This window comes from Hydra vulgaris, chromosome 09 (genome assembly GCF_038396675.1).
Source record: "Hydra vulgaris chromosome 09, alternate assembly HydraT2T_AEP".
NCBI lineage: Eukaryota > Metazoa > Cnidaria > Hydrozoa > Anthoathecata > Hydridae > Hydra > Hydra vulgaris.
This window is the reverse complement of record NC_088928.1, coordinates 38561644-38585755: the sequence shown is the minus strand read 5'-3', so window position 1 is coordinate 38585755 and position 24112 is coordinate 38561644. Positions and strand designations below refer to the sequence as shown.

The following is a 24112-nucleotide window of genomic DNA, read 5'->3' as shown; positions in this document are numbered from 1 at the left end:
ATCAAAAAAATATTTTAAATGTGAAAATCGATCCGCATAGTTAACTACGCGGATTGCATGTTTTTAACGGCGATAAAGATGTTGTAGTTTACTTTTCTCCGTACTTCCCCAGGCGATTATTTAATTATTTTTATAATTGTGTAAAAATGAATAATAGAGTTAGGTTAAGTTTTTTTTGTTTAGATAATTCGGGGCTTTATATAAAATGCAAATATTTTTGGGAATTTCGGTGCATACATGTTCAATATGTTTTCTCCAAGTAATATTCTCTTCAAGACCTAAAAATTTTATAACAGTATCTCTTTTTATTATAGTTTCATCAATATAAATTTGAGGCATATCATTTGGTAAAAAACATTTTTTTGCGCAGGAGTGAAAAATAATCCACTTTGTTTCGTTAATATTTAAAGTTAATTTATTAGCTTTAAACCAATTAAAAATATGATTGAGTTCTTTGTTTGTAGTTGAAAGAATTCATAAATATCAGTATGAGATAAGAAAAGATTAGTACCATCACTGAACATTATACTTTTCAATTTGGGAACTTGGTTTATATTGTTTATATAGATTAAAAATAATAGTGATCCGAGAATAGAACCTTGTGGAACACCACAGGTTATGCTAGGGGTTCACTTTGCTGACCATCGTTACTATACGCAAGCAGTTTTCGATTTGTTAAATAGCTTTCAAATCATTTTAAGATCTTATTGTTTAAACCATAATATTTAATTTTTTAGATTAAATTGTGATGATCAACCGTATCAAAAGCATTTTATTAGGTTATGATTGAATGGGTCGCCTTCTTTATGGAAAAATACTTTGATGAATAGATGCTCTGAAAATTTTAAAAATAATATTTTTTAATTGTTCGTAGCAATCTATAACAATATTTCCGTTTATTTCATCTGCACCAGTTGCTTTATTCTTTTTTAAAGATTTGAAAGCTTTCTCAAACTCATCAAATGATAGTTCGGCCGATAATTATTTTTTTTTATTTTTTTATTTCATTTAGGTGCCCCAAGAAGTTCTTACTTTTTTTCACAGAGCACCGCTGATGAGAATTTAATTGGAAGCTTACGCCTCCTTCCTAACCAATGTTGCAAGACTTGCCCAGAGGTGGGGTTTGAACCACGGCCCCTTTTTTCTGAGGCAAGTGCCCTTCCACTGCACCACGGCTGCTCAAGATCAAGTATCTTTATCAATAGGTATCAAAAAATCATAAAATGAGGTTTGGGTTTTTGGTATTTTACTTGACCAAGTTAATCCAATTTTAGTGATATATTTAATGAACTCATGAGCTATTATTTGTGGTTCATACAAGATATTGATATTGACCACTGATCTCAAAATATAACTTTTATATAACAAATATATTTTGAGATCAGAGATATAATTTTTAAGCATTTGTAGCATAGAGATTGAGCGTGTTTTTTGTTTTCCAGTAATTTCTTTCAATATTTGCCATGTGCGTTTCGAATCATTTTTAGCTTTATTAATCAATTTTGAATAGTAAGTTTTTTTTTAATTTTTTGGATTTTTTCAAACAGATTTTTGAGATCTTTGTAAACTTTTTCATTAGCTATTATTTTTGCTTTCAAATATTTTATGTATAGTTTTTGTTTAGTTTTGGATGATTTTTTGAATCCCTTGGTAATCCAGGGATTATTAAAACATTTTGTTTTTAATGTAATTGTATCATGTTTCACCACGAACATACACTGCCTCTAATTACCTACAATAACTACACTGTTTCTTTTAAGCCTACTTTTTATTACAGTTCTTTTTCATAAAAAGTTTAGAAAACTTTTTTGAGCATCTACCATCAACCATGCAGGGGCTCATATGCGCCCGCAGGATTTTTTGATGTTTCAGATAGGATACTTCCACACATTGTACAAACTCCTAACTTAAGTATGTTCATACCCCCTCCCCCCCCAAAAAAAAAAAAAATTAGAAAAAGAAGGTGGTGTAAATTTGGCATACTCATAACTTTTGTAATTTACAAATTTTTCTACGAAATTTAAATTTAGTTTAAGATAGTAAAGTTGAAAATTTTACTACACCAGTGCCCTCACTTTTGGGGGGCAAGCGTTTTAGGGCTTTTTTTATTCCCAGGCCTCTGCCATCCCAAATTTTTGCAAGGTTTCTTTATTTGGCATAGGTATGAACATACTTAAGTTTGGAGTTTGCACAGTGTGTGAAATTATCCTATCTGAAACATCAAAAAATTGTGCGGTTGCCCATGCAGTGGCTACTTATATTAAACATCCACCATGGACTATTTTTCGTATAAAAGTATCATAAAGTTCTTTGTAATTCTTCAGATTTGGCATTTATCTGCATTTTGATTTTTATTATCAGCAGCTATTGTAAACAATTTATGTGAGTGTGAAAGGCCTCTATTCTGGAATACAATAACATATTTCTATGGTATTAGTTTTTCAAATATATGTTTTTTGGTTAAGCCAAAAAATATTCTCTTCTTTACTTTGACGTCACTTTGTTAAAGCCATTGCTCTCTGGATCCATGGCTTTGACAAAGTTTTTTACGAGTCTTAGTTTTATATGAAGTGGTGGCAGGAAAATGCCACCACTTCATATAAAACGATTCCTTGATGAAACAAATTTAGCACTGCGCTGTCCTGGAGTAAAAGTTTCAAGCAGGAGCCAGTTCTTTTTCACATAGTACTCCTGTGTTGTCCGGCTGTCCCACAAACATAAAAGGTCTTTACACTACGTTTACGGGAGTCAATAAACAGACGCCAATCATCACGGCTATGTTTAAAATCAAAAAGCAAAAACATTCTTTCAAGATCTGAACAAAAGCACAGCCGATGAACTAAGTCTAAAAACAGACTTACAGTTCAGAACTTCGGCTACAAAAGGATGTAACTTGCACATCACCAGCAACCAAATTCCATTGTTTAAGTCTTGATGCTAACAGTTCTGTCTTGTCTTTGGACAAATATAAGTCCGTTACCAAATCATTAAAATCTTGCTGATTGAGTAGATGAGGCACAGACGTACATTCTTCAGGCTGGTATTCAGTATCAGATGAAGAATTTTCTTGTTCTGATTTATCTTTATCTGAAGGTGCTATAATTTGCTTATCTATGGGTGGCATGGGAACTGGCAATTCGGACCTATGTGGAACTGATTTTATAGCAGGTGCTACAGCGGGATAATCTATTTTGTTTCTTGTTTTTAAGCTTAGTCCAATAATTTTGCTCATGGAAAAATAGAAGTCATTCACATTATTTTGTTGTTCACGCCATACCCTATGAACATATTCCTACCATTAAACTACGATGCCAGCTCCAAAGAACAGTTACTACAGCAAGTATGTGGGGCCCATTTTTTGTCCTAATCACCTATGGGGCATCCAAAATAATGAAAATATGCGGTCTTTATCAAATGTGTTATTGTTTTGCGATGTCCTACACGAGTAAAAAACCCACAAATGTAGAAGAACAAGTCTGGGTTATTTACGCATCCTCTGGAGCTCATGCTGAATTAGTATATAAAATAATAACAAACTTACAACAATTGTTCGTTTACTTTGAAATGATTCAAACTACTTCTTTGTAGATTTTCAAAACCTTTTTCAAAGATTTCTAAGCTGTACCAAATCAAGTGCACGCAAGATATTTAATTACTATATTTATTCTATACCAAACATTGTTTGAAATTTAGTGAAATTTAGAAAATTAGTGCAATTAATACAATGTATACACAATAAATACAAATAATATGAAATTTAACATTAATGACATATATACATTTATATTGCATATGTATGCAGCATCATAACTGTTTTTATTTTCAAAATCGTATTTTTAGTTGGTTGTATTTTCCCCTTTAACCGTAAAATTATAATGCAATCTGTTTGTTTTATTAGCTTTAGCTTTGATTAATATAATTGGGTAATGAATATACTCATTAAAATTGCAGCGAATCTGTATATCTGTAAGATTGAGGGGTCATTTTCTAGACTTTGTATTATTAAAAATGCGTTTAAATGTGAAAAGAAGTGGTGTGGATGTCAAAGAAACCTGACCTGATAGAAAGAAACTGATGGTATTTTCGGAATCAGCACCCAAAAATTAGAAAAGTACAGTACCTGGCTTCCAAGCTTACCAGAGTAATCAATATTGTATAAATTACAAAAAAAGCTAACTTAAAATAATAAAAAATTAAAAGTTCTCTGCTACTGACAACCGTAAGGACAAACGCTTTGTGATTATGCTGCAATAGTTGTTAGTATTAATAGTTAGTAAAAGTTAAATTAAGATCCCATTTTAGGCTAACACCAGTGTGAAATAGGCCCTAGCGTCTTTCTTTTCAATGGATGTTTTTTAGAGTAAGGCATCATTACACTTTTAGATTTCTGATATTAAGTTGAAGAGCATTGATTTTTGAGCAATGATTTTTTTTTTAAATATATTTTTTTATAAATTTCGGTTGGCTGTAGCTAGTTGATTTTATCATTTTTTTAAATAAGAATCGTTTTAGTCTACTCTCTCCTATGTACTGCTTAAAAACAGTACGCGAGCACTGATCTCAAAAAATAACTGGATAGCGTTTTCGGCAAATTTTTAGAAGCCAGTTTTGGCCTCCCAAAATGGCGGCGGATGACGAACTTTTATATCCTTTTATATAAAAATAAATGTACAAGCCTCAAATAAAAATATAAATTTCAGTTTTACATAAAAACTATTTTTGAAAGAAACGCAATATTACATATTTACGTAAATTTCTAAAATATATATATAATACTTTGTATTATATATATATTTTAACTAGTATTATACCAAATTAGTAAAGAACATACAAGAAACTATTATTATACCTAGAACCTAGTAGTAAACTATTAGGTTCCACAAATAGAAACATGCTGACAAAGTTATGGTGTGGAGTTGCATATCCGTGTTCGGTACAGGACGGCTTCATATGTCGAAGGTATTATGAGACAAGATCAATACAGAAATCCAAAATCAACTTTTCCACAAATGAGGGAATGGTTTGGACAAGGAAGAGAAATATTTATGCAGAATGGCACTCCATGCCATACTGCGAAATCAGTGATGGCGTTTCTTCATACTCTTGGCATAGCTGTTTGGCATAGTTGACTAGACGGGGAACAGTCCCGACCTCAACCCAATAGAGGGATTGTGGATCGAACTAAAGCGCGAAGTTTTAAAGGTGTTCTCCGCTCACGTATCAAACGTGATCTGATGGAACCTTTGATACGAGTATGGCACCATGACGAACGTCTCAAACGACTTGCTGCCGAATTTATTCGGGGTATGCCAAGACGTGTTGCTCAAGTCATCAAGAACAAAGGGGGATCAACTCAATATTAAAGACTGTTTGATGATAAAAACTTATCATATACTAACTAATTATCATATATGTACATGTAGTTATATACCTTACATACTTTTGTGCAAGCATTGCTGTTATTTTGCAATAAATTTGCTATTCAAAACATAATTTGTACAAAAAATAAAAATTTCTAATTCTTTGTCCAGCACTGTAGGATACTTTTAGAAATTAAAGATTTAACTGTGATTTTGGAAGACTTTATTGTTTAAAGATTGTGTTTTCTATTGTGTTATCAACCTTATAGGGTTATCAATCTATTGTATTATCAACATTTTAGGCAATTTTCATTGTTTATTTTTTTCCAATTGATAACTGATAATTAGTTTAAATTAGACTTGTATTTAATGAATAATCAAAAATGATAGTTTGTTTTTCATAATTCTGTGTGCAAAAGGAAAAGGGAGATGAGTCAAAAAATGTCAAAAGTTAGTTATACACGACATTCGAATAATAATATTATTAAGCATCACGAAAAAAAGTTTAAATTTTAAATATCCCTTCAAAAAATGAGCACTCGATTCATCAAATAAGGCTTAAAATTTTACTTTTCAAAAAAGTTGCAACTGCACCAATTTTATATTGCTTTTGCTGTAAAGTTTAAAAAACATACTAAAACGTTTATATACGTTTTAAACATGTCTTGTGTTCATCGGGAAAGCTAAAAAAAAATATTAATTTACGTAAGAAAAAAATCTTAGTGGCAACATTGTGAGCTACATGCTCAAAAATGTCTTGGAGACAATACCCTCCAAGTTTCTTCTCAGCTCTATTTCCTAGAGTCTGCGAATAAAAAAGTGAGAGTAATGGTTTACCATTACTAGTAACATGTTCCGACAAAACAACAATTAATAATAAATACTATGGTTTAAAAACAAATTAGTATATTTTTGAAAAAGTTTTAGAAATCTATTCGCGTTTAAAACTTGTGTTTTTATTGAACAATAATTCTAAAACGTAGCGCCATACTTGTATTTTAAACTTAAATGGTTAATAAATTGTTTAAATGGTAACAAGATAAACGTGTGCAACTATGTTTTAATTTGTATGAAACCACAGCATAGCGTGCAACTATTTTAATTTTCAATGCATAAATGAAAAAGCACAAACAAACTTTGTTAAAATCTTCAAAAAGCCATTAAACGTAATATTGCAGTTCAAAAAGAAACAAAATAATATATTTAACAAAGAATAAACAAAGACATTAACGTTATTATGCAATATATTTTCATTTATACGTGAATACTATTCGTCAACCATTTAGGTTCAATGTACTGGAATGTGAGTTGACCAAGTTTTTTTCGTTTAGCATTGTTTGTCTCCATTTTTTTCTGTACGCAACTATTTAATTTGCTATACGTTTTATAAACAAGATGTTTGAACTTTTCGTCAACTACTTTATCAGAATAATCAAATAAACGATTTACTCTAAAACTATCAAGAATTTGAGCAAAACTTGTGATATCCTAACATAAAAAATACAAAAGTATAAAACTATGTATGTTAAGAACATTAGTAATTAAAACAATATGGAACAAAAATAAATTGTAGCATGGTGCTTAACTTTAGATTAGAAAGTCTTTTTAGCATTGTAAAAATACCCTTAAAAAAAATTGATTTAAAGAATGAGCTGTGGGAAACATTATACCTTTTCAAAAAGTTATTACACCCATGAACATTGATCATTTACTTCTCAAAAAAATTTTGAATTATTTTTTTACAGGTTATTAAAGCTTTTTGCAGTGTCATACTGTAAATTGATAATTAAAAAAGTAACTATAAAGGCTGAGATTCATTCTATATTCAAGGATCACAAGCAGTTATCTAAATATTTTAACACCTTACCACAGCAAGTTCAAGAGAAGGCAAGTTATGTGGGTAGTTATCTAAAAATTCAGGATCTGAGTAAAGTTTAGTTGGTCGAACTGGTATAAATGTATGAGAAGCAGCATAGTTTGAAGAACTATGTATTACATTAAACCATAAAAATCGATAAACAAATGTGACTAACTGATCTTTTGAGATAAATGTGTCTGGAAAGTCTTTAACCTAAAAAAAATTAACCTTAATTTATATTTATTAATACCTTAATTAATTATTATTAAAAAAAATATTGTATTTTTACTTCTACCTTTCCTTTACCCCCGTCTGGTTTTAGTTTACCAGTTATGGATAACTCGTTTGCATAGCTCTGTAGTTCTGCATCAGACTGTACTTGGGCGTCATTATCATAATAACTGCAAATTATAGTTACACATTTAAAATAAATGTAAAATTTTATTCTATAATATAAATAATGATATATTCAAGATAATACAGGAAAAAAAAGTGTTTGTGCGCGTGCTTGCGTGTGGATGTGTCTGTGTATTTGTGTGTGTGTTACATTAAAACACTTGCAGGTCGATGAAACTTGAACTAAAATCGAAAAGCTCTTCACTAATAATTTTTCCATCTTCTCGAAACGGGTAATAATCTACTTGAAGATCGTATAGCCCTTGTTTCTAAGTTAAATTAACATAAAAAAGTCAAATATTGATTACAAAATCTGAGTTCTTTTTCATTTTTTTCTATTATAATATATTTGACCAACTAAGATTATACAATTTTATTTATAAACTCTCATAACAAACGCCTAACTTTAATAACATACCCTTAAGTGAGGCTCAAACTCATATTGACCATAGTAAGCTTCCTCGTATGCTTGTTTTGATAGCTTTATAAATCCATTATGACCCATGGCAAAAAGTCTATGGCCCATTGAATTATTTGAAACCAGAGCATGATAGGAAAGACTTATGTGAGAAGTTGTACCAACGCAATGCCATTGAAAAAAATCGTATAGAGGATGTTGTATGCTTAAATGTCTTCGAAACGTCAAACAAAATATAGTAGAATGAAAGTGAATAAATCCTAAATGCACTTTACTATCGCAAATATCTTGATCTGAAATTTCTACCATAGCTCTTGCAAGCAACCATTTATCTTCCAATGATGATGGGGTATAAACGGGTGAACCTATTTAAAAATTGTTCAAAAAATAATATTTATAATGATTTAAAATAAGTTGTAAATTGCAAATAACAAACTTGGTTTGTAATCTATTTGAATTGCAGCAACTTTTAGTTCTCTTTCAACTAATACAAATAGCGTTATAGGCGATGTAACTTTTATCAACGGTCTTCTATTTGATGAATCTTTATCAGAAACATCAGGAATAGTTTCAATATCATTGTATGATTCATGATATAAAACAAAAAGACTTTCTTGCTCCACAGCCTACAATTTATTTAAGATAATATGTAATATATATATATATATATATATATATATATATATATATATATATATATATATATATATATATATATATATATATATATATATATATATATATATATATATATATATATATATATATATATATATATATATATATATATGTATACAGTGCTATGGTCAGTGGATCTGAGGCCCTCCATTAAAACACTGTCATTAGGGTCTTAAATTCTTAAAAAATTTTCTATTAGATATTACTGGAAAAAAAAACTCTTTTATTTTGCAAATGGGTCCCCTAAAACTGCTGGTTCCCTTCCCCAGAATCCCCCAATATTTATATACATAAATATATATATATATAAAATACAAAAGTTGTTAACTTATCAACTTACCTCACTAAGAGATAATATTGAGCCTTCACTTGCCGAACGAATATATTCGTCAAAGTCATAGTCTTTGTTTAACAATTCAAGCAATGTGCTTTCAGGGAAACCAATTTCCTCTAAATAAATTTAACTATTTACACAATTGTAAAACATGGTCAAGGCAACTATTGTTAAAATCATAAACAGTTAAAAACCTACCGTTTCGTGTTACTTTACGTAAGTGAAATGGGCATGATCCAGCAAGCCTTCTTTGAGCAAAAATTTTATTAGATTTCCAAAGCTCATTTTCAGTTACGTCAGTAAATGTTTCTCGATAAAGACTCGGTTTATCAAAATACATAGGTGCTTTTAACGACTAAAAATTTTATATATATATATATATATATATATATATATATATATATATATATATATATATATATATATATATATATATATATATATATATATATATATATATATATATATATATATATATATATATATATATATATATATATATATATATATACATATATATATACATCCTCAACTTGTTGCTTTCACGTTTAACGCAGGTATGGCCAAAATTTTTGAGTTTTTTGTAGATATTTATATATATATATATATATATATATATATATATATATATATATATATATATATTATAAAAATATTTTATATATATATTTTTTAATTTTTAATGAAAAGAACGCGAATCAAAATGTATGAGTGTTTAATATCAAAAAAAGTGTCTTTAAAAATGAAAATAAAAATAAGAGACAAGAAACTTGTTAATGTTAAAGAAACATTAGTTCTTTTTAAGGTAACTACTAAATTTTTTTATAATAATTATTTTTATAAAAAGATATTGGTTTATAGTTTATAAAGCCAACTTGATTTAACTAAATAATCAAGCGATACTTAATAAGTAATGCACATACCCTAACTACATTATCAAAAGCAATTTTCAGTTGGTGGTACGTCTCGATGTTGTCAAATTTAAATTTTGAAAAAGTTTTTTTAATGTTTTCTGCAGCTTTGCTCATTACATTAGTTGTCCACGTTTGGTAGAGAATCAGCCAGGAAGATTCCATTGGGTTGAGTACTGCAGCAAACAGGACGTCTTGATAAGGTTGGTTTAAAAAAGGTACATTTTTTAAGGGAAATTCTGAATTGGAAGGCTCGTTTTCATCTGTGATTTTATACCAAGACCTAGCTCGAGCAATATCCACTACTCTCGCGTTTGAGCAACGTGTATCGCGTGTATCGTTTGTAAATAATGAAGGCAGTGTAACTGGACAACGCGCTGAATTCAAAAAATTTTATATAAAGTATTTAATGACATTATTTATATGATTTGTTATTTGTATAAACCTTTTCGTACTTTTTTTTATCAATGTTATAAAATTCTTCTTCTAATTAAAACACAACCTGGTAAATAGCATATTTTGCTTTCATTAGAGCTTTCTTCATCGAGTCTCTCTTTTTTGATGTTATCTAATAAATTTTGCATTTAAAATTTTATATTTGATAAATTAAATACTAATACGCAATAAAAGAAAATATAAAACTACAAAAAAGCTTACTCGATTCTTTTTTCAAAGCAACAACCGTTTTTAAAATTAGTACAACAAAATATATCAGTTTCATTTTCAAATAATTTTATGCTGAAAAGAAAAATAATTGTTAGCAAAAATTAAATTATATTAAAACTAAACTAAACTGGTTATTAAAACTAAGTCGGTAAACTTTATATTTTAATGAAAAAATTTTAAAATAAAAGTTTAAATTAATAAAAGGCATTAATGTATATTTAAAAGTAGCTAACCGGACCCGTAAATATACAGGTCTTTGTAAGTCTGTTCCACACCGACCTTTTCTATACTTTTACTTTGTATATATATACATATATATGTCTATATATATATATCTACATCTATATATATATATATATATATATATATAAATATATATATATAAATATATATATATATATATATATATATATATATATATATATATATATATATATATATATATATATATATATATATATATATATATATATATACATATATATATATTAGAAAAAATAGTAAAATAAAGTTTTAAAGTTTTCGCTAGCTACGTGCTATTTTTTTTTTTTTAGCAGGACTGGCTTATTAATTTTTCCCTTGTTAAGTTTCAGACCATAATTTTTTTTCAGACCATCCGCAGCTTAATAGGGTTAAATACATGTGCACATTAATAACATAAGTATCTCTATCATGACATGTGCAACAAATTTCTCCTGGTGTTATGATTTTTTTTTTAAATTTAACTTTGTTATAGTATATAATATTTTTATATATGTTATGCATATAAAATCTATAGAACTTCAAAAACGTTTTATTTTGTATTTTAAAAAATTGAAAAAGGAAAAATAATGAGCAAGTGGTAGGATTCGATCTACAGAGATGCATTTAAGAAACTCTGCGAGCTATTTAATAAACAAAAAACTTTATAAAACGGCAAATGAGCTCCCTTTCGTTTGTTATAGTATATGATATCTTTTTATACGCTATATATAATTTTTTTTGAAAATCAAAAGTGTTTTGTTTTGTATTTTAAAAATCAAAAAAAATTTGAAAAAAAAAAAAAAAGTAGCAATGATTGGATTTGAACCACGGCGCTTTGCATTGCAAACACTTCGGACGTCAGTGTCGGATCCAGGGGAGGGGGATTGATAGGGTATGCATCCCTCCTGAAATTTTTTAGGAAACTCAAATGTGGTAAAAATACAAAAATATTTCAACAATTCCTCCCCCTCCCCAAACCTCCACCAATAATTCCTGGATACGTCACTGTCGGCCAAATAGGTGTATTGTATAGCTAATGTTTTTAATATTTATATTTAAATAGTATTTAATAAACAAAAGAATTTTTGAAGAATTTATATATATATATATATATATATATATATATATATATATATATATATATATATATATATATATATATATATATAAATTCTTCAAAAATAAGTCATCTTTAACAACTGTAATATATAATAATGTATCTTGTATTTGTTACGGAATATTTAAAGTTTCTTACTTCGTTAACTTATTTTTTATCTTGTAAATATCTTATAAATTTTAACACGACCATTTCTTAGCGGTACTCGACGACAAGACCGTATGGTCTTCTACGAGTTCCCGCGTTCTTTTATTATTTAATAACGATTAATATATATATATATATATATATATATATATATATATATATATATATATATATATATATATATATATATATATATGTTTTTATTATTATATATTTGTATTTTAAATATTGTAACGAAATGCTTATTTAAAATGTAATATATATATATATATATATATATATATATATATATATATATATATATATATATATATATATATATATATATATATATATATATATATATATATATATATAGTAAAACATAAGTTTTTTGTATACATATATTTTTTTCTAAGTTTTATTTATTTGAATTTGTTATAATTACAATAATACAAAACCTAGTGGAACAAAAAAGAAAACAAGTTGTATTATAACTGTAAAATTTTATATTTTTTATAGATAACTATAAAATTTATAATTGTTTAAAAGGTTTAGTTACGTAAAAATAGTAAAAATTGAGTCAGCAAATTCAATTCTTTTATTATAAACAATCAATTGTGAGAAAGCATTAAAGAGTGATTTTTCAATATATAAACTAAAAAATTTTAGTAACATGTAAGGATATGTAATGATGAATTTACGATGATTCTAGTTATTAATTATTTATCTTTTAAATTATTTTTTTTTAAAAAAGGTATTAGAAATCTGGTATATTGAAGTAAATGCCATTCTTTAATGAGAAATGACAAAGTTTTTGTCTTGTTTAAAAAGTTGTTTCAACGTTTTTTCAACGTTGTTTCAACGTTGTTTCAACGCTGTTTCAAAGTTGTTTCAACGCTGTTTCAACGTTGTTTCAACGTTGTTTCAACGTTGAAACTTGGTTGAAGCGTTGTTTCAACGTTGTTCAACTATGTCTCAACGTTAAAACAACGTTACGATTTAAACGTTGTTTATTTAACGTTGTTTCAACGATAAATCAACGTTGACAAAAAAAACTTCTAAAAAAACCGTCCGTTGAATTGGTGCTTAAAGTAAAAATAGTTAAAGCGAAAAAGTAATAAAGCAATAATTTAGAATAATGTGCAAAACAGAGGGCGTTTATGTGTAAAATTTTGAATTTTGAATTTTCAAAAATGCTTTATTTAGTATTCAAGTTTCTACTTGTTCTTACGACAAAAGATAATAATGGTTTATTTAAGAAACTGGCGAAAATGCTACTCTAATGTTCTAGCTCTGGCAGAATCATCTTCTAGTAGTGAAGACTTCACTACTAGAAGATGATTCTGCCAGAGCTAGAACATTAGAGTGGCAATTTCTTTCAAAAGAAAAACACAGTCATTGTCACTTTGAGACAAATAATCATAAAGAAATTCTTCAGTGAATTATTCTCTTCAGTGAAGAAGAGAAAGTCGAAAAAAATAGTGATAATTAAAAAGTTACACAAATTATTTTCACTGAAGAAGAGAAAGTCGAAAAAAATAATGACAATTCAAAATTTACACAAAATATCAGTTGAGTAGAAGAAGACGAAATTTGGAAAGTGATTATGAAAGTGAAGAATTTCTTTATGATTATTTGTCTCAAAGTAACAATGACTCTGTGTTTTTCTTTTGAAAGAAATTGAAAAAAACGATGTTTCTTTTAATTATAAAATGGCCAAATGGCAGTAAAGCACTGCTGTTCACGTGAATAAGTAATCAAGCTGTTAGTTATACTGATAGCAGAAGCCTTATGCTATCTGCAGAAACAGCTTTTTGTATACCAGTCTCAAGACCAAAATAACAATATTGACTTCCACACTTGCTGCGACAGTAACTGATTTTGGAGCCTGAAGCAAAGTTCTTTTATCTTTCAGTGAGGATAAGAAAAAAGGTAAACAAAGTACCAAAATTAGATAACGTTGATAAGTTCTCGATGGCTGAAGGCAGTATGTTATTAATTATTTTTTAGTGAATTTTTGTTTAGTTTTATTAGGCTTGTAAAAATGTTCAACAAAAGTTGTTTTGTGAAACTATTTTAAATTATAGAGTTTCAAAAGAGAGTGTTATATTTTCTTACTGATATAAGAAATCCCAAAACACAGTGACAAAGCCTGAATATAATAGTGAATTTATAAGCCAAATAAGTTTTGTTTTGTCTGTAGCTAAATTTATTGAAGTGGACAAGATTGACAAAAAAAACACAATCATCAGGAGTAAGTTTTAATTAGTATTTTATTAAATAGTTATATCATAAGTTTCAGAATTTTTTTAAATTTTATGTCTACAGCTTTTTGTCAAAACTTATAAAAACTTATAACTGTATATATTAGAACAATGGCTTCTTATTTGTTAGTATAATTTCAATGGTTTAAGGGCAATTAAATTAAATGTCTACAGTTTCATTTTCATTAATATGATTAATATAAATTATGAGCGAGGTTTGGCAATTTTTACAACCAGATGCTATTCCTGGTGTTAACTTGTTATTCAGATATTTTTTTTACTGACTATTTTTTTCTTGTTCTAACAGAAGTTTACCAGACTATATGGTGCTATGAAAGGTATACCTTTATTAGATATATAAAACTTTTTTATTTTTATTAACAGCTTCTTCTATTGAATACGATGAAGCAACTGAAACTTTAATTGATGGCATTTTGTCTGAATTCTTAAAATACGCTCCATTTCGAATAGGTGGCAGAAAAGAAAGGAAATTAGATTGATTGTATATATTTACATATATTTCAATAAAGAAATATTTTACTGTTGTCTAATATTTTGTTTTCAGTGTTAATTCAACATTACCCAAAAAAAATTTCAGTTATGAAAAAACGTAGGATTGAGTTGATGTTTTAAGTAAAATAAGAAAAGCTTAACGGATATAATATTTTTATTTTTAATAAAAACAAAAAAACTAATGTGGTATTAAAAATTGGTAATAATATTAATGTTTAATAGATGAAGATGTGTAAAAAATAAGTTACAAGTTATTATTTGGTCTTTAAAATTGTTTGAATGATAATTTATTATTTATTGAGATGTTTTCTTTTTTAATTTTTGTTGCTTTTATATTGTCAATCAAACTAAGTTATTGTTGTGTGATATTTTATAATAAACTTTATATCATATTTTGTATTAATAATGAATATTATCTATTTTTGTTCAATATTCCGTATTACTCTTATGTAGTTAATTATGTTTTAGCAACCTGGGATTCTTTCATTATTTTCCTTTGATGCCTCAAGTTATTTAAACATAATATATTCAGAATTATGCAGAATAATAGAATAATAAATATATTCATAAAAATGAATTTAAAATATAATAAATTTATAAAATAAAGAAAATCTTATCTTTGCTAATAATGTCTGCTAATATTATTGTTTAGCAAGTATCATGGTTATAAAATGTCAAAATTTAGCTAGTTTAACTAGGCATGTTAGTACACTTATATTATGGTTTCTTTGTTTTTTTTATTAGTTCATATAATATTTTCATAATCATAATGTAATTGGATTTGCTATAAAACTGTTTATTGGCCTCCAGGTACCAAAGCATTGACTACTTTAAAATGCTGAGAAGAATTGGCTTAAGTTTCCATAAATTAAAACTAAATTCTCTTCAGGTATTACATCTATATGTTACAATTATTATTTTTTAAATAATTTTGTTAGGAAGAGTTGTTTTGTTGATACAAAGTGTATAACTATTCATATAACTATTTCAATTTCACAAAAAGCAAACAGGATTGTGAAAAATTTGAATTTACAACTACGAAAGAAAAATGTTATAATGAGAATGTCTATATACGAAAAAGAAAATGTAAACAAAGAAAATTTCCCAAGTAGGTATTAGTTTTATATGCTTGGATTTTATAAATTTCAATTTTTATACCTAAAAATAAAAATGTTTTTGTAATTTATACCGTAAATTAGTAATTATATTTTACAGGTTCAGTTATCAAAGATTTAGATGAAGTGTCAATGCACCTGACCTCCAGTTGTTCAATGATCAAATCTACAGGTAAATTTATATATATATATATATATATATATATATATATATATATATATATATATATATATATATACATATATATATATATATATATATATATATATATATATATATATATATATATATATATATATATATGTGTGTGTGTGTATATATATATATATATATATATATATATATATATATATATATATATATATATATATATAAAACTTTTAAATGTATTCTACAAAATAGAGTGTTCAATGTTCTTAAAAGAACAGAGCAATTATGTATTAGTAGAAAATCACTTGACAAAATTTTTTTTTCATTTTACACTGTGTTTCATCAATAAAGACTCATCATTTCTGGTGAGTCTTTATTGATTAAACTCAGTGTAAAATGAAAAAAAAAATTTTTTTAGTGATTTTCTACTAATATAATATATATATATATATATATATATATATATATATATATATATATATATATATATCTTATGCATTTTCCCCTGAAAATGCATGGGATTATTAAAAATTGCTTTAGCAAATGCATGCTATTTAACATGAAAAATGACATTATTGAACTCTGTCTAAGCCCCATAAGTGTGAAAACATGGACATTAAACCTAAATTAAAACAAAAAAAATCCTCTATATTAGGTGCAACAGCTCCTCTAAAATCCTATTTTTCTTATTAAAATTTTCTGTTGCCACCCCGATAATTACTTTTCAATGTTAGAAAAATTTAATATTTTGATTATTAATTTATTTTGAAAAAAGGTTGTTTCATTTAAATTAAATATTTGAAAAAGTTATTAATAATCATCTCACAGCAGGGCCTTCCCGAACTGGGGGTGAAGGGGGTGTCCCACCACCCCCAAAGCTGTCATATAAGCATTTAAGTTGACACATTTAGCAAGTTTTGAACTATAGTTGGCTAATTGCAAATATTGAGGATCTTTTTTTTTTGTGTGTGTGTCTCTAGTTGGCAAAAAATACATACAATCCCCCCCCCTGCCCATGAGAGGCCACTTCGGGACGGCCTTGTCTAACAGCTAAATTACCTTTTAAAAATTCAGAGTTTTTTCGAAAAAATTTTATGACCTCCACAAATATGAAGGGCAAAGGTGGAAAAATATACTTAGAAACACTAATTTATATGGCTTTGTAAATGGAATACCTTTATAAGTTGTAGCACCTTCCCATTCATTATATTTTTTTCAAGTTTGCCTTTTTTGATTTTTTTAAATATATTTTTCTTATTTACAGCTTCCTCTATTGTATTCAATGAAGCAAAAGAAACCTCGGTCAATGGAATATTGTATGGTTTTCTAAAATACGCTCCATTTCAAAAAGGTGATGGAAAAGAGAAGAAATTTGTGTAGATTTTATTCAATTATATGTAGATTATATTCAATTATTTGTAGATCATATTCAATTATTTATAGATCATATTCAATTATATGTAAATATATGTAATATTTAAATATATTTTTCAATAAAACGACTTTCATCTCTTGCTTTAATAATGCTATCTTAACTAAACTAAACTGAAAAAGTTCTAAATAGTCTAAGTATAGACTATGAGTAGATTTAATATTCATAATATACCTTTATAATGTAATAGAGAAGTGCAGCAGCACTATTGGACATGCATACTACGTTTTGATGGTACATACTACGTTTTGATGGTACTGGTGATCTCAGTTTTTATTAACGGTTTCTGTGATTACAAAACGTATTTTAACAGCCGGTTTAACGTTGATAAATCAACGTTTAAAAAACTGTCATTCTTAACGTTGTTTCAACGTTATTGTAACGTTTTTTCGGGTCGAATCAATGTTGATATAACGTTTGAACCTAACGTTGACTTAACGTTGATAAATCAGCGTTGAAAAAAACTTTCATTCTAAACATTAAATCAACGTAAATTCAACGTTAGGTTTCAACGTAAGTTCAACGTTATCTCAACGTTGTTTGCCGGCTGGGAGGGCTTTTATTACCATTTTTCATTAATAAGTTTTACCAATAAGTTGTTGAGATCAATTGAACTTTTCAAGCATTTTGCACTTACAAAGCAAAAAAAAGAAAGTTATTTAATGAATTAAATAAAATTTAATATAAAGATAGCGCATAAAAGTTGATTGTTTTGCATGGGTCATTTAAATGTCAATCCGTGCGAATTTTCATTTGTAGCCCATTAATCGAAATACACTGTTTTTTTGTAGGTTGGAACTACTCTACAAAGATTTCAATTAAGTTGAACGTAATTTATTTTGTGAGCGTCTGGTTTATATTGTCTCTCTGAAAACGGATGCTATTGTTAAACTATCAGATTGTTGAAAAACTGACAGAAGTTGATAATTAATTGTTTTGGCATGTTTCAATGGCATATGTATGTGGCGCTCAAAAAATACAGCTATCTCAAGCACCCTGACAAGTTTAACCGTGGGTTACCATAACAACAAAAATGTTTTTACTACAAAAAAAAAACGAACGTGTGGGTACAGACTAAAAAGAAAACCAGGGCTTGCAATAAGAACAACTGAAGCTAAATCACTGAGTAGTGCCACCAGCTTCACCAGATATTATGAGAATTGGTTTTTTAACAATCTGAATTTGGTACAAACAAAACATGGCTTTGCTGCACGGGTTCTTGAAATCTGTATAAGACAAATTGTATAGTTGTACTAAAGCAATAAAAAATTGTTGGGGGCATATTTTTTGAATAATGTATATTTTATATTTTGAAGGCATATTTTTACCTCTTTTTTAAATAGTTTTTACATGCTTTAAAAAGTTACAGACCACCCAGAACCGACAGTGGCTATGGTACACTCTGGAGTTCCTGCTTTAGCAGCAGGCAGTTGAGAAGTTCCTGCCTTGGCAACTAGGAGTCATATTTTAAGTAAGTTAAGATTGCGATGTTTAGCCTTTATACAGGTACAGTTCGTGTATTTGTGCTAGCATGTGTAAAAGTGAAAATGTGACTTGAACTTTATGAAGAATTTGAAAGTGTCTGATAGTAAACATTTTGATACCGCTAGTTTTGAAAAAAACGTTGAAAAACGTCCGTCAAAACGTCTTACGGGCGTCTCACGGACGTCTCACGGAGTCAAAACAAGAATCTTAAAAATTTCAAGCAGCACAACACGTTGGATCAACGTTTTGGGTAAAGCCAGCCCAAGCTGTTCTAACATCGGCTCAATCTGTGTGATATCATGACGAATCTGATTTTATAAGTTTTTATTACTTTTTATTAATCTTAACAATACCAATTTAAACTATAATTAGCACTGACATTATAATAAAATAAATAATATGTACTTATTTAACTTTTTCAACACAATGTTAAACGAATCGAATCTGGTTTTATAAGTTTTTTATTAATTTTTATTAATCGTTACTTAACAATATCAATTTAAATTTTTAATTAACACTAATATTGTAATAAAATAAATAACAGTAACATGTAATTATTTAGCTTTTCCAACACAATGTTAAATACAATAAGTAATGCATGTTCTAATTACGCGGTAATCTCTTAGGACATGAAACATTTGCTCCATTAAGTTTAAAAAACTTTTTTATTTGGTAAAGTACTAATTTGATGATGAAATTTATTTTTGTTTTATTTTTATTAACCATCAAAGGTTACAAAGATAATAAGGTTCATCAAAGAATGTCGAAAAGCCTAAAATATTATATTTACCTTGATATTCAATTTAAAAAGTATTTTGTATTATTTAAAGTTTATAACGTTAAAAAAATTACGTTAAAAGTATTTTTTAACTTTATTCTTAGTTGAAAGTAGCATTATACACATATCTTAGGGTGCCTCTAAAAACAAGAGTTTTTAGAGGCACCCTAAGATATGTGTATAATGCTACTTTCAAGCCCCTGACACCTCCTAAATGAAAAATTTTTGAACAAAAAATATTTTTAGGGGGTTGCCTTGGCCTTGCCTTAAGGTCAAAAAATAAGACTTTGACCTTGGTCTTGGCTTTGAAACTGTTGAACTTGGCCTTGTAAATTTTGGCCTTGGCCTTGATTGTTTTGGCCTTGACCATTCACCTTTTCATTAAGAATTCAGATCTTTCTTTCGTGTTTTTTTTTAAAAAATTGTACTACAGTTGATTTTGCTTACAAGAGTTTGAATGCTTTAGAACTTAATTTTGTGTTTTATGTCACAGTAAATTGCCATTTTTGACTAGCCATTTTAAAGCAATATTCAATGACATGATTAATTAAGGAGAATTGATTATATCTGTTATATTTTTTTATTTATACTGTTTTTTTTTCAACTTATCTAAATCTGTTTAAAAAAAGTTATTAGAAATGTATATTTTATAGTTTTATTTGATAATTTTATTTATAAAACCCATTTATGAACCAATAACCAATAGTTTAATTTGATGGTTAGGTCACGAAAACAATACCAAAAACCACTTTGACATGTACTAAAAATAGTGCCACACCACAGATTCAAAAGCCCTTTACCAATAAAAATAAAATGCTTTTTTGCAAATAATAGAAAAAATCATGTTTTACAAACAAGAACGAATCAATCGCAAGAATTTAATCAAAAAGATTTTTCGTTAAAAAAACTGTACACAAACAATGTTCAAAAAGTAGAAATCTATGTTTGGCAATAATTTCTGTGTCTCTGCAACGTCAGCTCCTGTCGAGCGTATCTTTTGTCAGGGTGGATTGATAATGTGCCTTATAGAGCTCGTATGTCTGATTTGTTGATTTAAACTTTAATGTTTCTTAATTGGAACAAAGACTTATAGGCTATATAGTTATAGTTAATGGTTATGACTTATAGTTAATGCTAACAACTAATAACAACGTAACTTTTATTAAAAGATGGTAATATTAGTTGTTAGCATTAAGCACAAAAATACACAAAATTAAAGAACTAAAAGTTTTAATTCTTTATTTTTATGTATTTTTATTTTCGGCTTTCAAATATATCTACAAGTACATTTTCTTATTGACTTCGTTGAGTTCTGAGCACAACCTTGGTCTAATTTCACAACATGTGGCTTTATTGTCACAGCACTTGCTACCTAGAGTTTTTGTTAATAATTGGCCTTAACATAAGACCAAAAGTCTTTGGTCTTAGAAATGTTTGCGTATGCTTTGGCCTTGAAACTCTTATTCCTGGCCTTGGTTTTGAAACTTTTGTCCTTGGCCTTGTTCACGGCCTTGAAACTTTTGGATTTGGTCTTGTCCTTGGTCTTGGCTTTGACCTTGGTCTTGTCCTTGCTACTTTTGGTTTTGTTAACAACTCTGCTACCGACCCTTGAACATTAAATAGGTCCCAAAAATTATAAAAAGAAAGTTTTTTAAAAGTATACAGTGTTTGGTCTCAAACAAAGCAAAATTATATTAAAATTTTAAAAATAATCATCATTTTATGAAAAAACATCGATAAAAAAAGTTATAATTAAAAAATCTTGTTAAAATCCCTATTTTTCGTTTTTAGTTAAAAAAGTCATATTCTGCTCACTAAAATCTAAAATAATGATTTAATTATAAAATTATTCTTTTTTTTTGAAAATTTTATATTATTTTGCTTCATTTGAGGACCCAACATGACATACTTTTGAAAAACTTTTTTCTGATAATATTAGGCACCGATTTTATTTTCGAGGGTCCGTAGCAACTTCTCAAAGTATTTTTTATTGAAAATTTTTTTTAAATTCAGTATTATATTGTTATATAGAACACATTCAAAGGGTACCAGCAGACATTTTAAAACATGTTTTACATCATAATGACCAAACAATTTATAAAAAAACAAATTAAAAAAAAAAACTATGGGAATCATCATCATTTTTACCTCATCCCAACTCCCTACATCCCTCCGTTATTCCTACTCAATTTAGAGAGTGAGAATTAAAGAGTGTTTACAAAGTTTATTTTTTAGAAATTCAGAAAAAAATGCAATAAACATTTTTTTTATGAAAATTTTAAAAATATGTTTCAAACTTACGTTTAAATAAAGATAAATTGATATAGTATATATTATTTTTTGTTGTTGTCTTTAATACTCTATGACAATGTTGTAATCTTTTTAATGAAACTCTATTAACCAACTAATTAACATATTATCTAATTAAATAATATTTGTTACTGCATTAATTTTCATACAAAAAATAAAAAAAAGCGGCACATGTTTTCGATACTATCAATTTTCTCATGGAAATAAATAATAGAATCATGGAATTTTTGTCGTATAGTTGTTATTTACACAACTTATTGCTTAACAAAATATATAGTTTATTAAAACTAAAATTTATTACCTTTTAACTTAGATGCAAATTAATTTTTTTTATTTTAAAAGATTTTGATATCCGTTAGAATATGGGAGAATGCTTTGAACTTTTTTAAACTTTTTATTTGAAAAAAAAAAAAAGCACTTAAGTTTAACGACTTATTTTCTTGAAAAGTCAAAACAATGATCAAGGAATGAAATTGTAATGTTTCTAAAATGTCGTGAAAATGTTCAAATCTTTCCAAACTTATAAGTTGGGGAAAGGTTTAAACATTTTCACGCACGTTAATCTATAGATTAGCTTTAAATCATCGCTAGCAAAAAAAAATACCTTTAGAAATTGTTTTAATTAAAGCATCACTATATCGTTAAAAACGATATAGTGATGCTTTATTTAAAACGCCACTTTGTACCTAGGGTCAACCTACTTCGTTTAAATATACGATGTTAAATTTTATTTTGAGTCCTAGAGAATTTTTTTTTTTCGATCATAGAGGAAATACTTTTTTTATATGTACTTTTATATAATCTTGTTTGTTACTTAAGTACTTGTTTGTTACTTTAGTACTAAATGCAATGATAATTTAGTTTCCTCTAAACTCGAATTTTTTAATAGAAAACATTTTGCACTTTTTAGTCTTGTGCCCAGAATTACTTAGTTTCCTTGTAAAACCAGGTAGTTATAGAATTCTATTTAAAAACACTAGAAATGTGTATTCAACTATAATGTGCAATTAAAAAGCAAAAAAAAAAAAACTTTAAAAAAAAATTACTGATTCAAATAGAGCCTTCAAAATTAATGTAAAAAACTCCCTGAAATCTTTCTGCCAAATGTATTTTAAATAGCTTTTTATTTCTTATCGTGGTCCTTTTTTATGGAATAAAATAGATTTTGCCTAGCATTGATTTTTCTTTGAAACGGACCTTTTACTCTTTTAAAGGGAAGTTTAAAAATGTTATCTCTCAAACAGAAATTATATTTTTTTTTATTTCTAGTTTTTTTGTTTCATATATTTATTTCAAATGTATGTAGATTTTATATGTTCAGATATATATAGTTTATGTTGATTTTTTTTTATTATTTATTTTGATTATCTTTTATTATATTCTATATTATAATGGGCTTCGTGAAAAGATCTAATGATCTTTTAGAAGTCATGACGATTATATTTTTAATGTAATTTTTTCTCTAGAGTAGATGAGTGTTATTATAAGCACCTCAAGCGAATATCGGAATATTATCAAGAATAATTATGCTAGATTTAAAATTTTTTCGAATAAATAATTTTTAGAGATCACTATTTATTATCCATTTAGATATTTGGGCACGCGAATTTTTTTCAAAACACAGTGGTTTTAAAAAAGTAGCAGAAGTGCTCTTGGGTAATATGGTAATACAAGCACTTTAAATTAGCTCAAAAAAATAACATTAGTTTAGTAAAGAAATACTAATCTGTCAATTAGAACTAATTTGTGGAAAATAATGGTTCGTTATTAACAAATCTTATTGTTAAAAGATTAAATTTTAGGCCGATTTTTATTGAAACAATACTACTTTGTTTAACTCAAAAACAAAAAGTTTTTACTATATTATTCTTTTATTCAAAAAGCAAATAAAACCACCGCAAATTTTAGGACTTTAAACTTGGTAGTTTCAATGAAAACACTCAGCATTTTGAGC

General features: G+C 27.2%; 1 protein-coding gene across 2 annotated transcripts; it reads right to left on the bottom strand.

Moving 5' to 3' along the window:
- Positions 1-6496: 6496 nt before the first annotated feature.
- On the bottom strand, positions 6497-22346 carry LOC100213504 (polyunsaturated fatty acid 5-lipoxygenase). 2 transcript variants are annotated; one of them, XM_065805632.1, is made up of 12 exons: positions 22150-22346; positions 10613-10693; positions 10458-10523; positions 9968-10332; positions 9243-9399; positions 9051-9160; positions 8469-8658; positions 8033-8397; positions 7780-7883; positions 7514-7619; positions 7228-7431; positions 6497-6848 (listed from the first exon to the last, which is right to left on the bottom strand). In XM_065805632.1, exons 2-12 carry the CDS (start codon positions 10674-10676, stop codon positions 6615-6617), a joined length of 1965 nt encoding a protein of 654 aa, XP_065661704.1. In that variant the 5' UTR covers positions 10677-10693; positions 22150-22346; the 3' UTR covers positions 6497-6614. The 2 variants fall into 2 exon arrangements, with proteins under 2 accessions (XP_065661704.1, XP_065661705.1); XM_065805633.1 differs by lacking the exon at positions 22150-22346 and adding an exon at positions 17760-17900.
- Positions 22347-24112: the final 1766 nt, after the last annotated feature.

Bases quoted from the DNA above. Each gene is read 5' to 3' on its own strand.
- LOC100213504 (XM_065805632.1), bottom strand. From the start codon at position 10,676: ATGAAACTGATATATTTTGTTGTACTAATTTTAAAAACGGTTGTTGCT. The intron at 10,333-10,457 runs GTTGTGTTTTAA...TTTTGAATTCAG, and splicing joins CAAAATATGCTATTTACCAG to CGCGTTGTCCAGTTACACTG. The intron at 7,884-8,032 runs GTATGTTATTAA...AATTTAACTTAG, and splicing joins AGTTTGAGCCTCACTTAAGG to AAACAAGGGCTATACGATCT.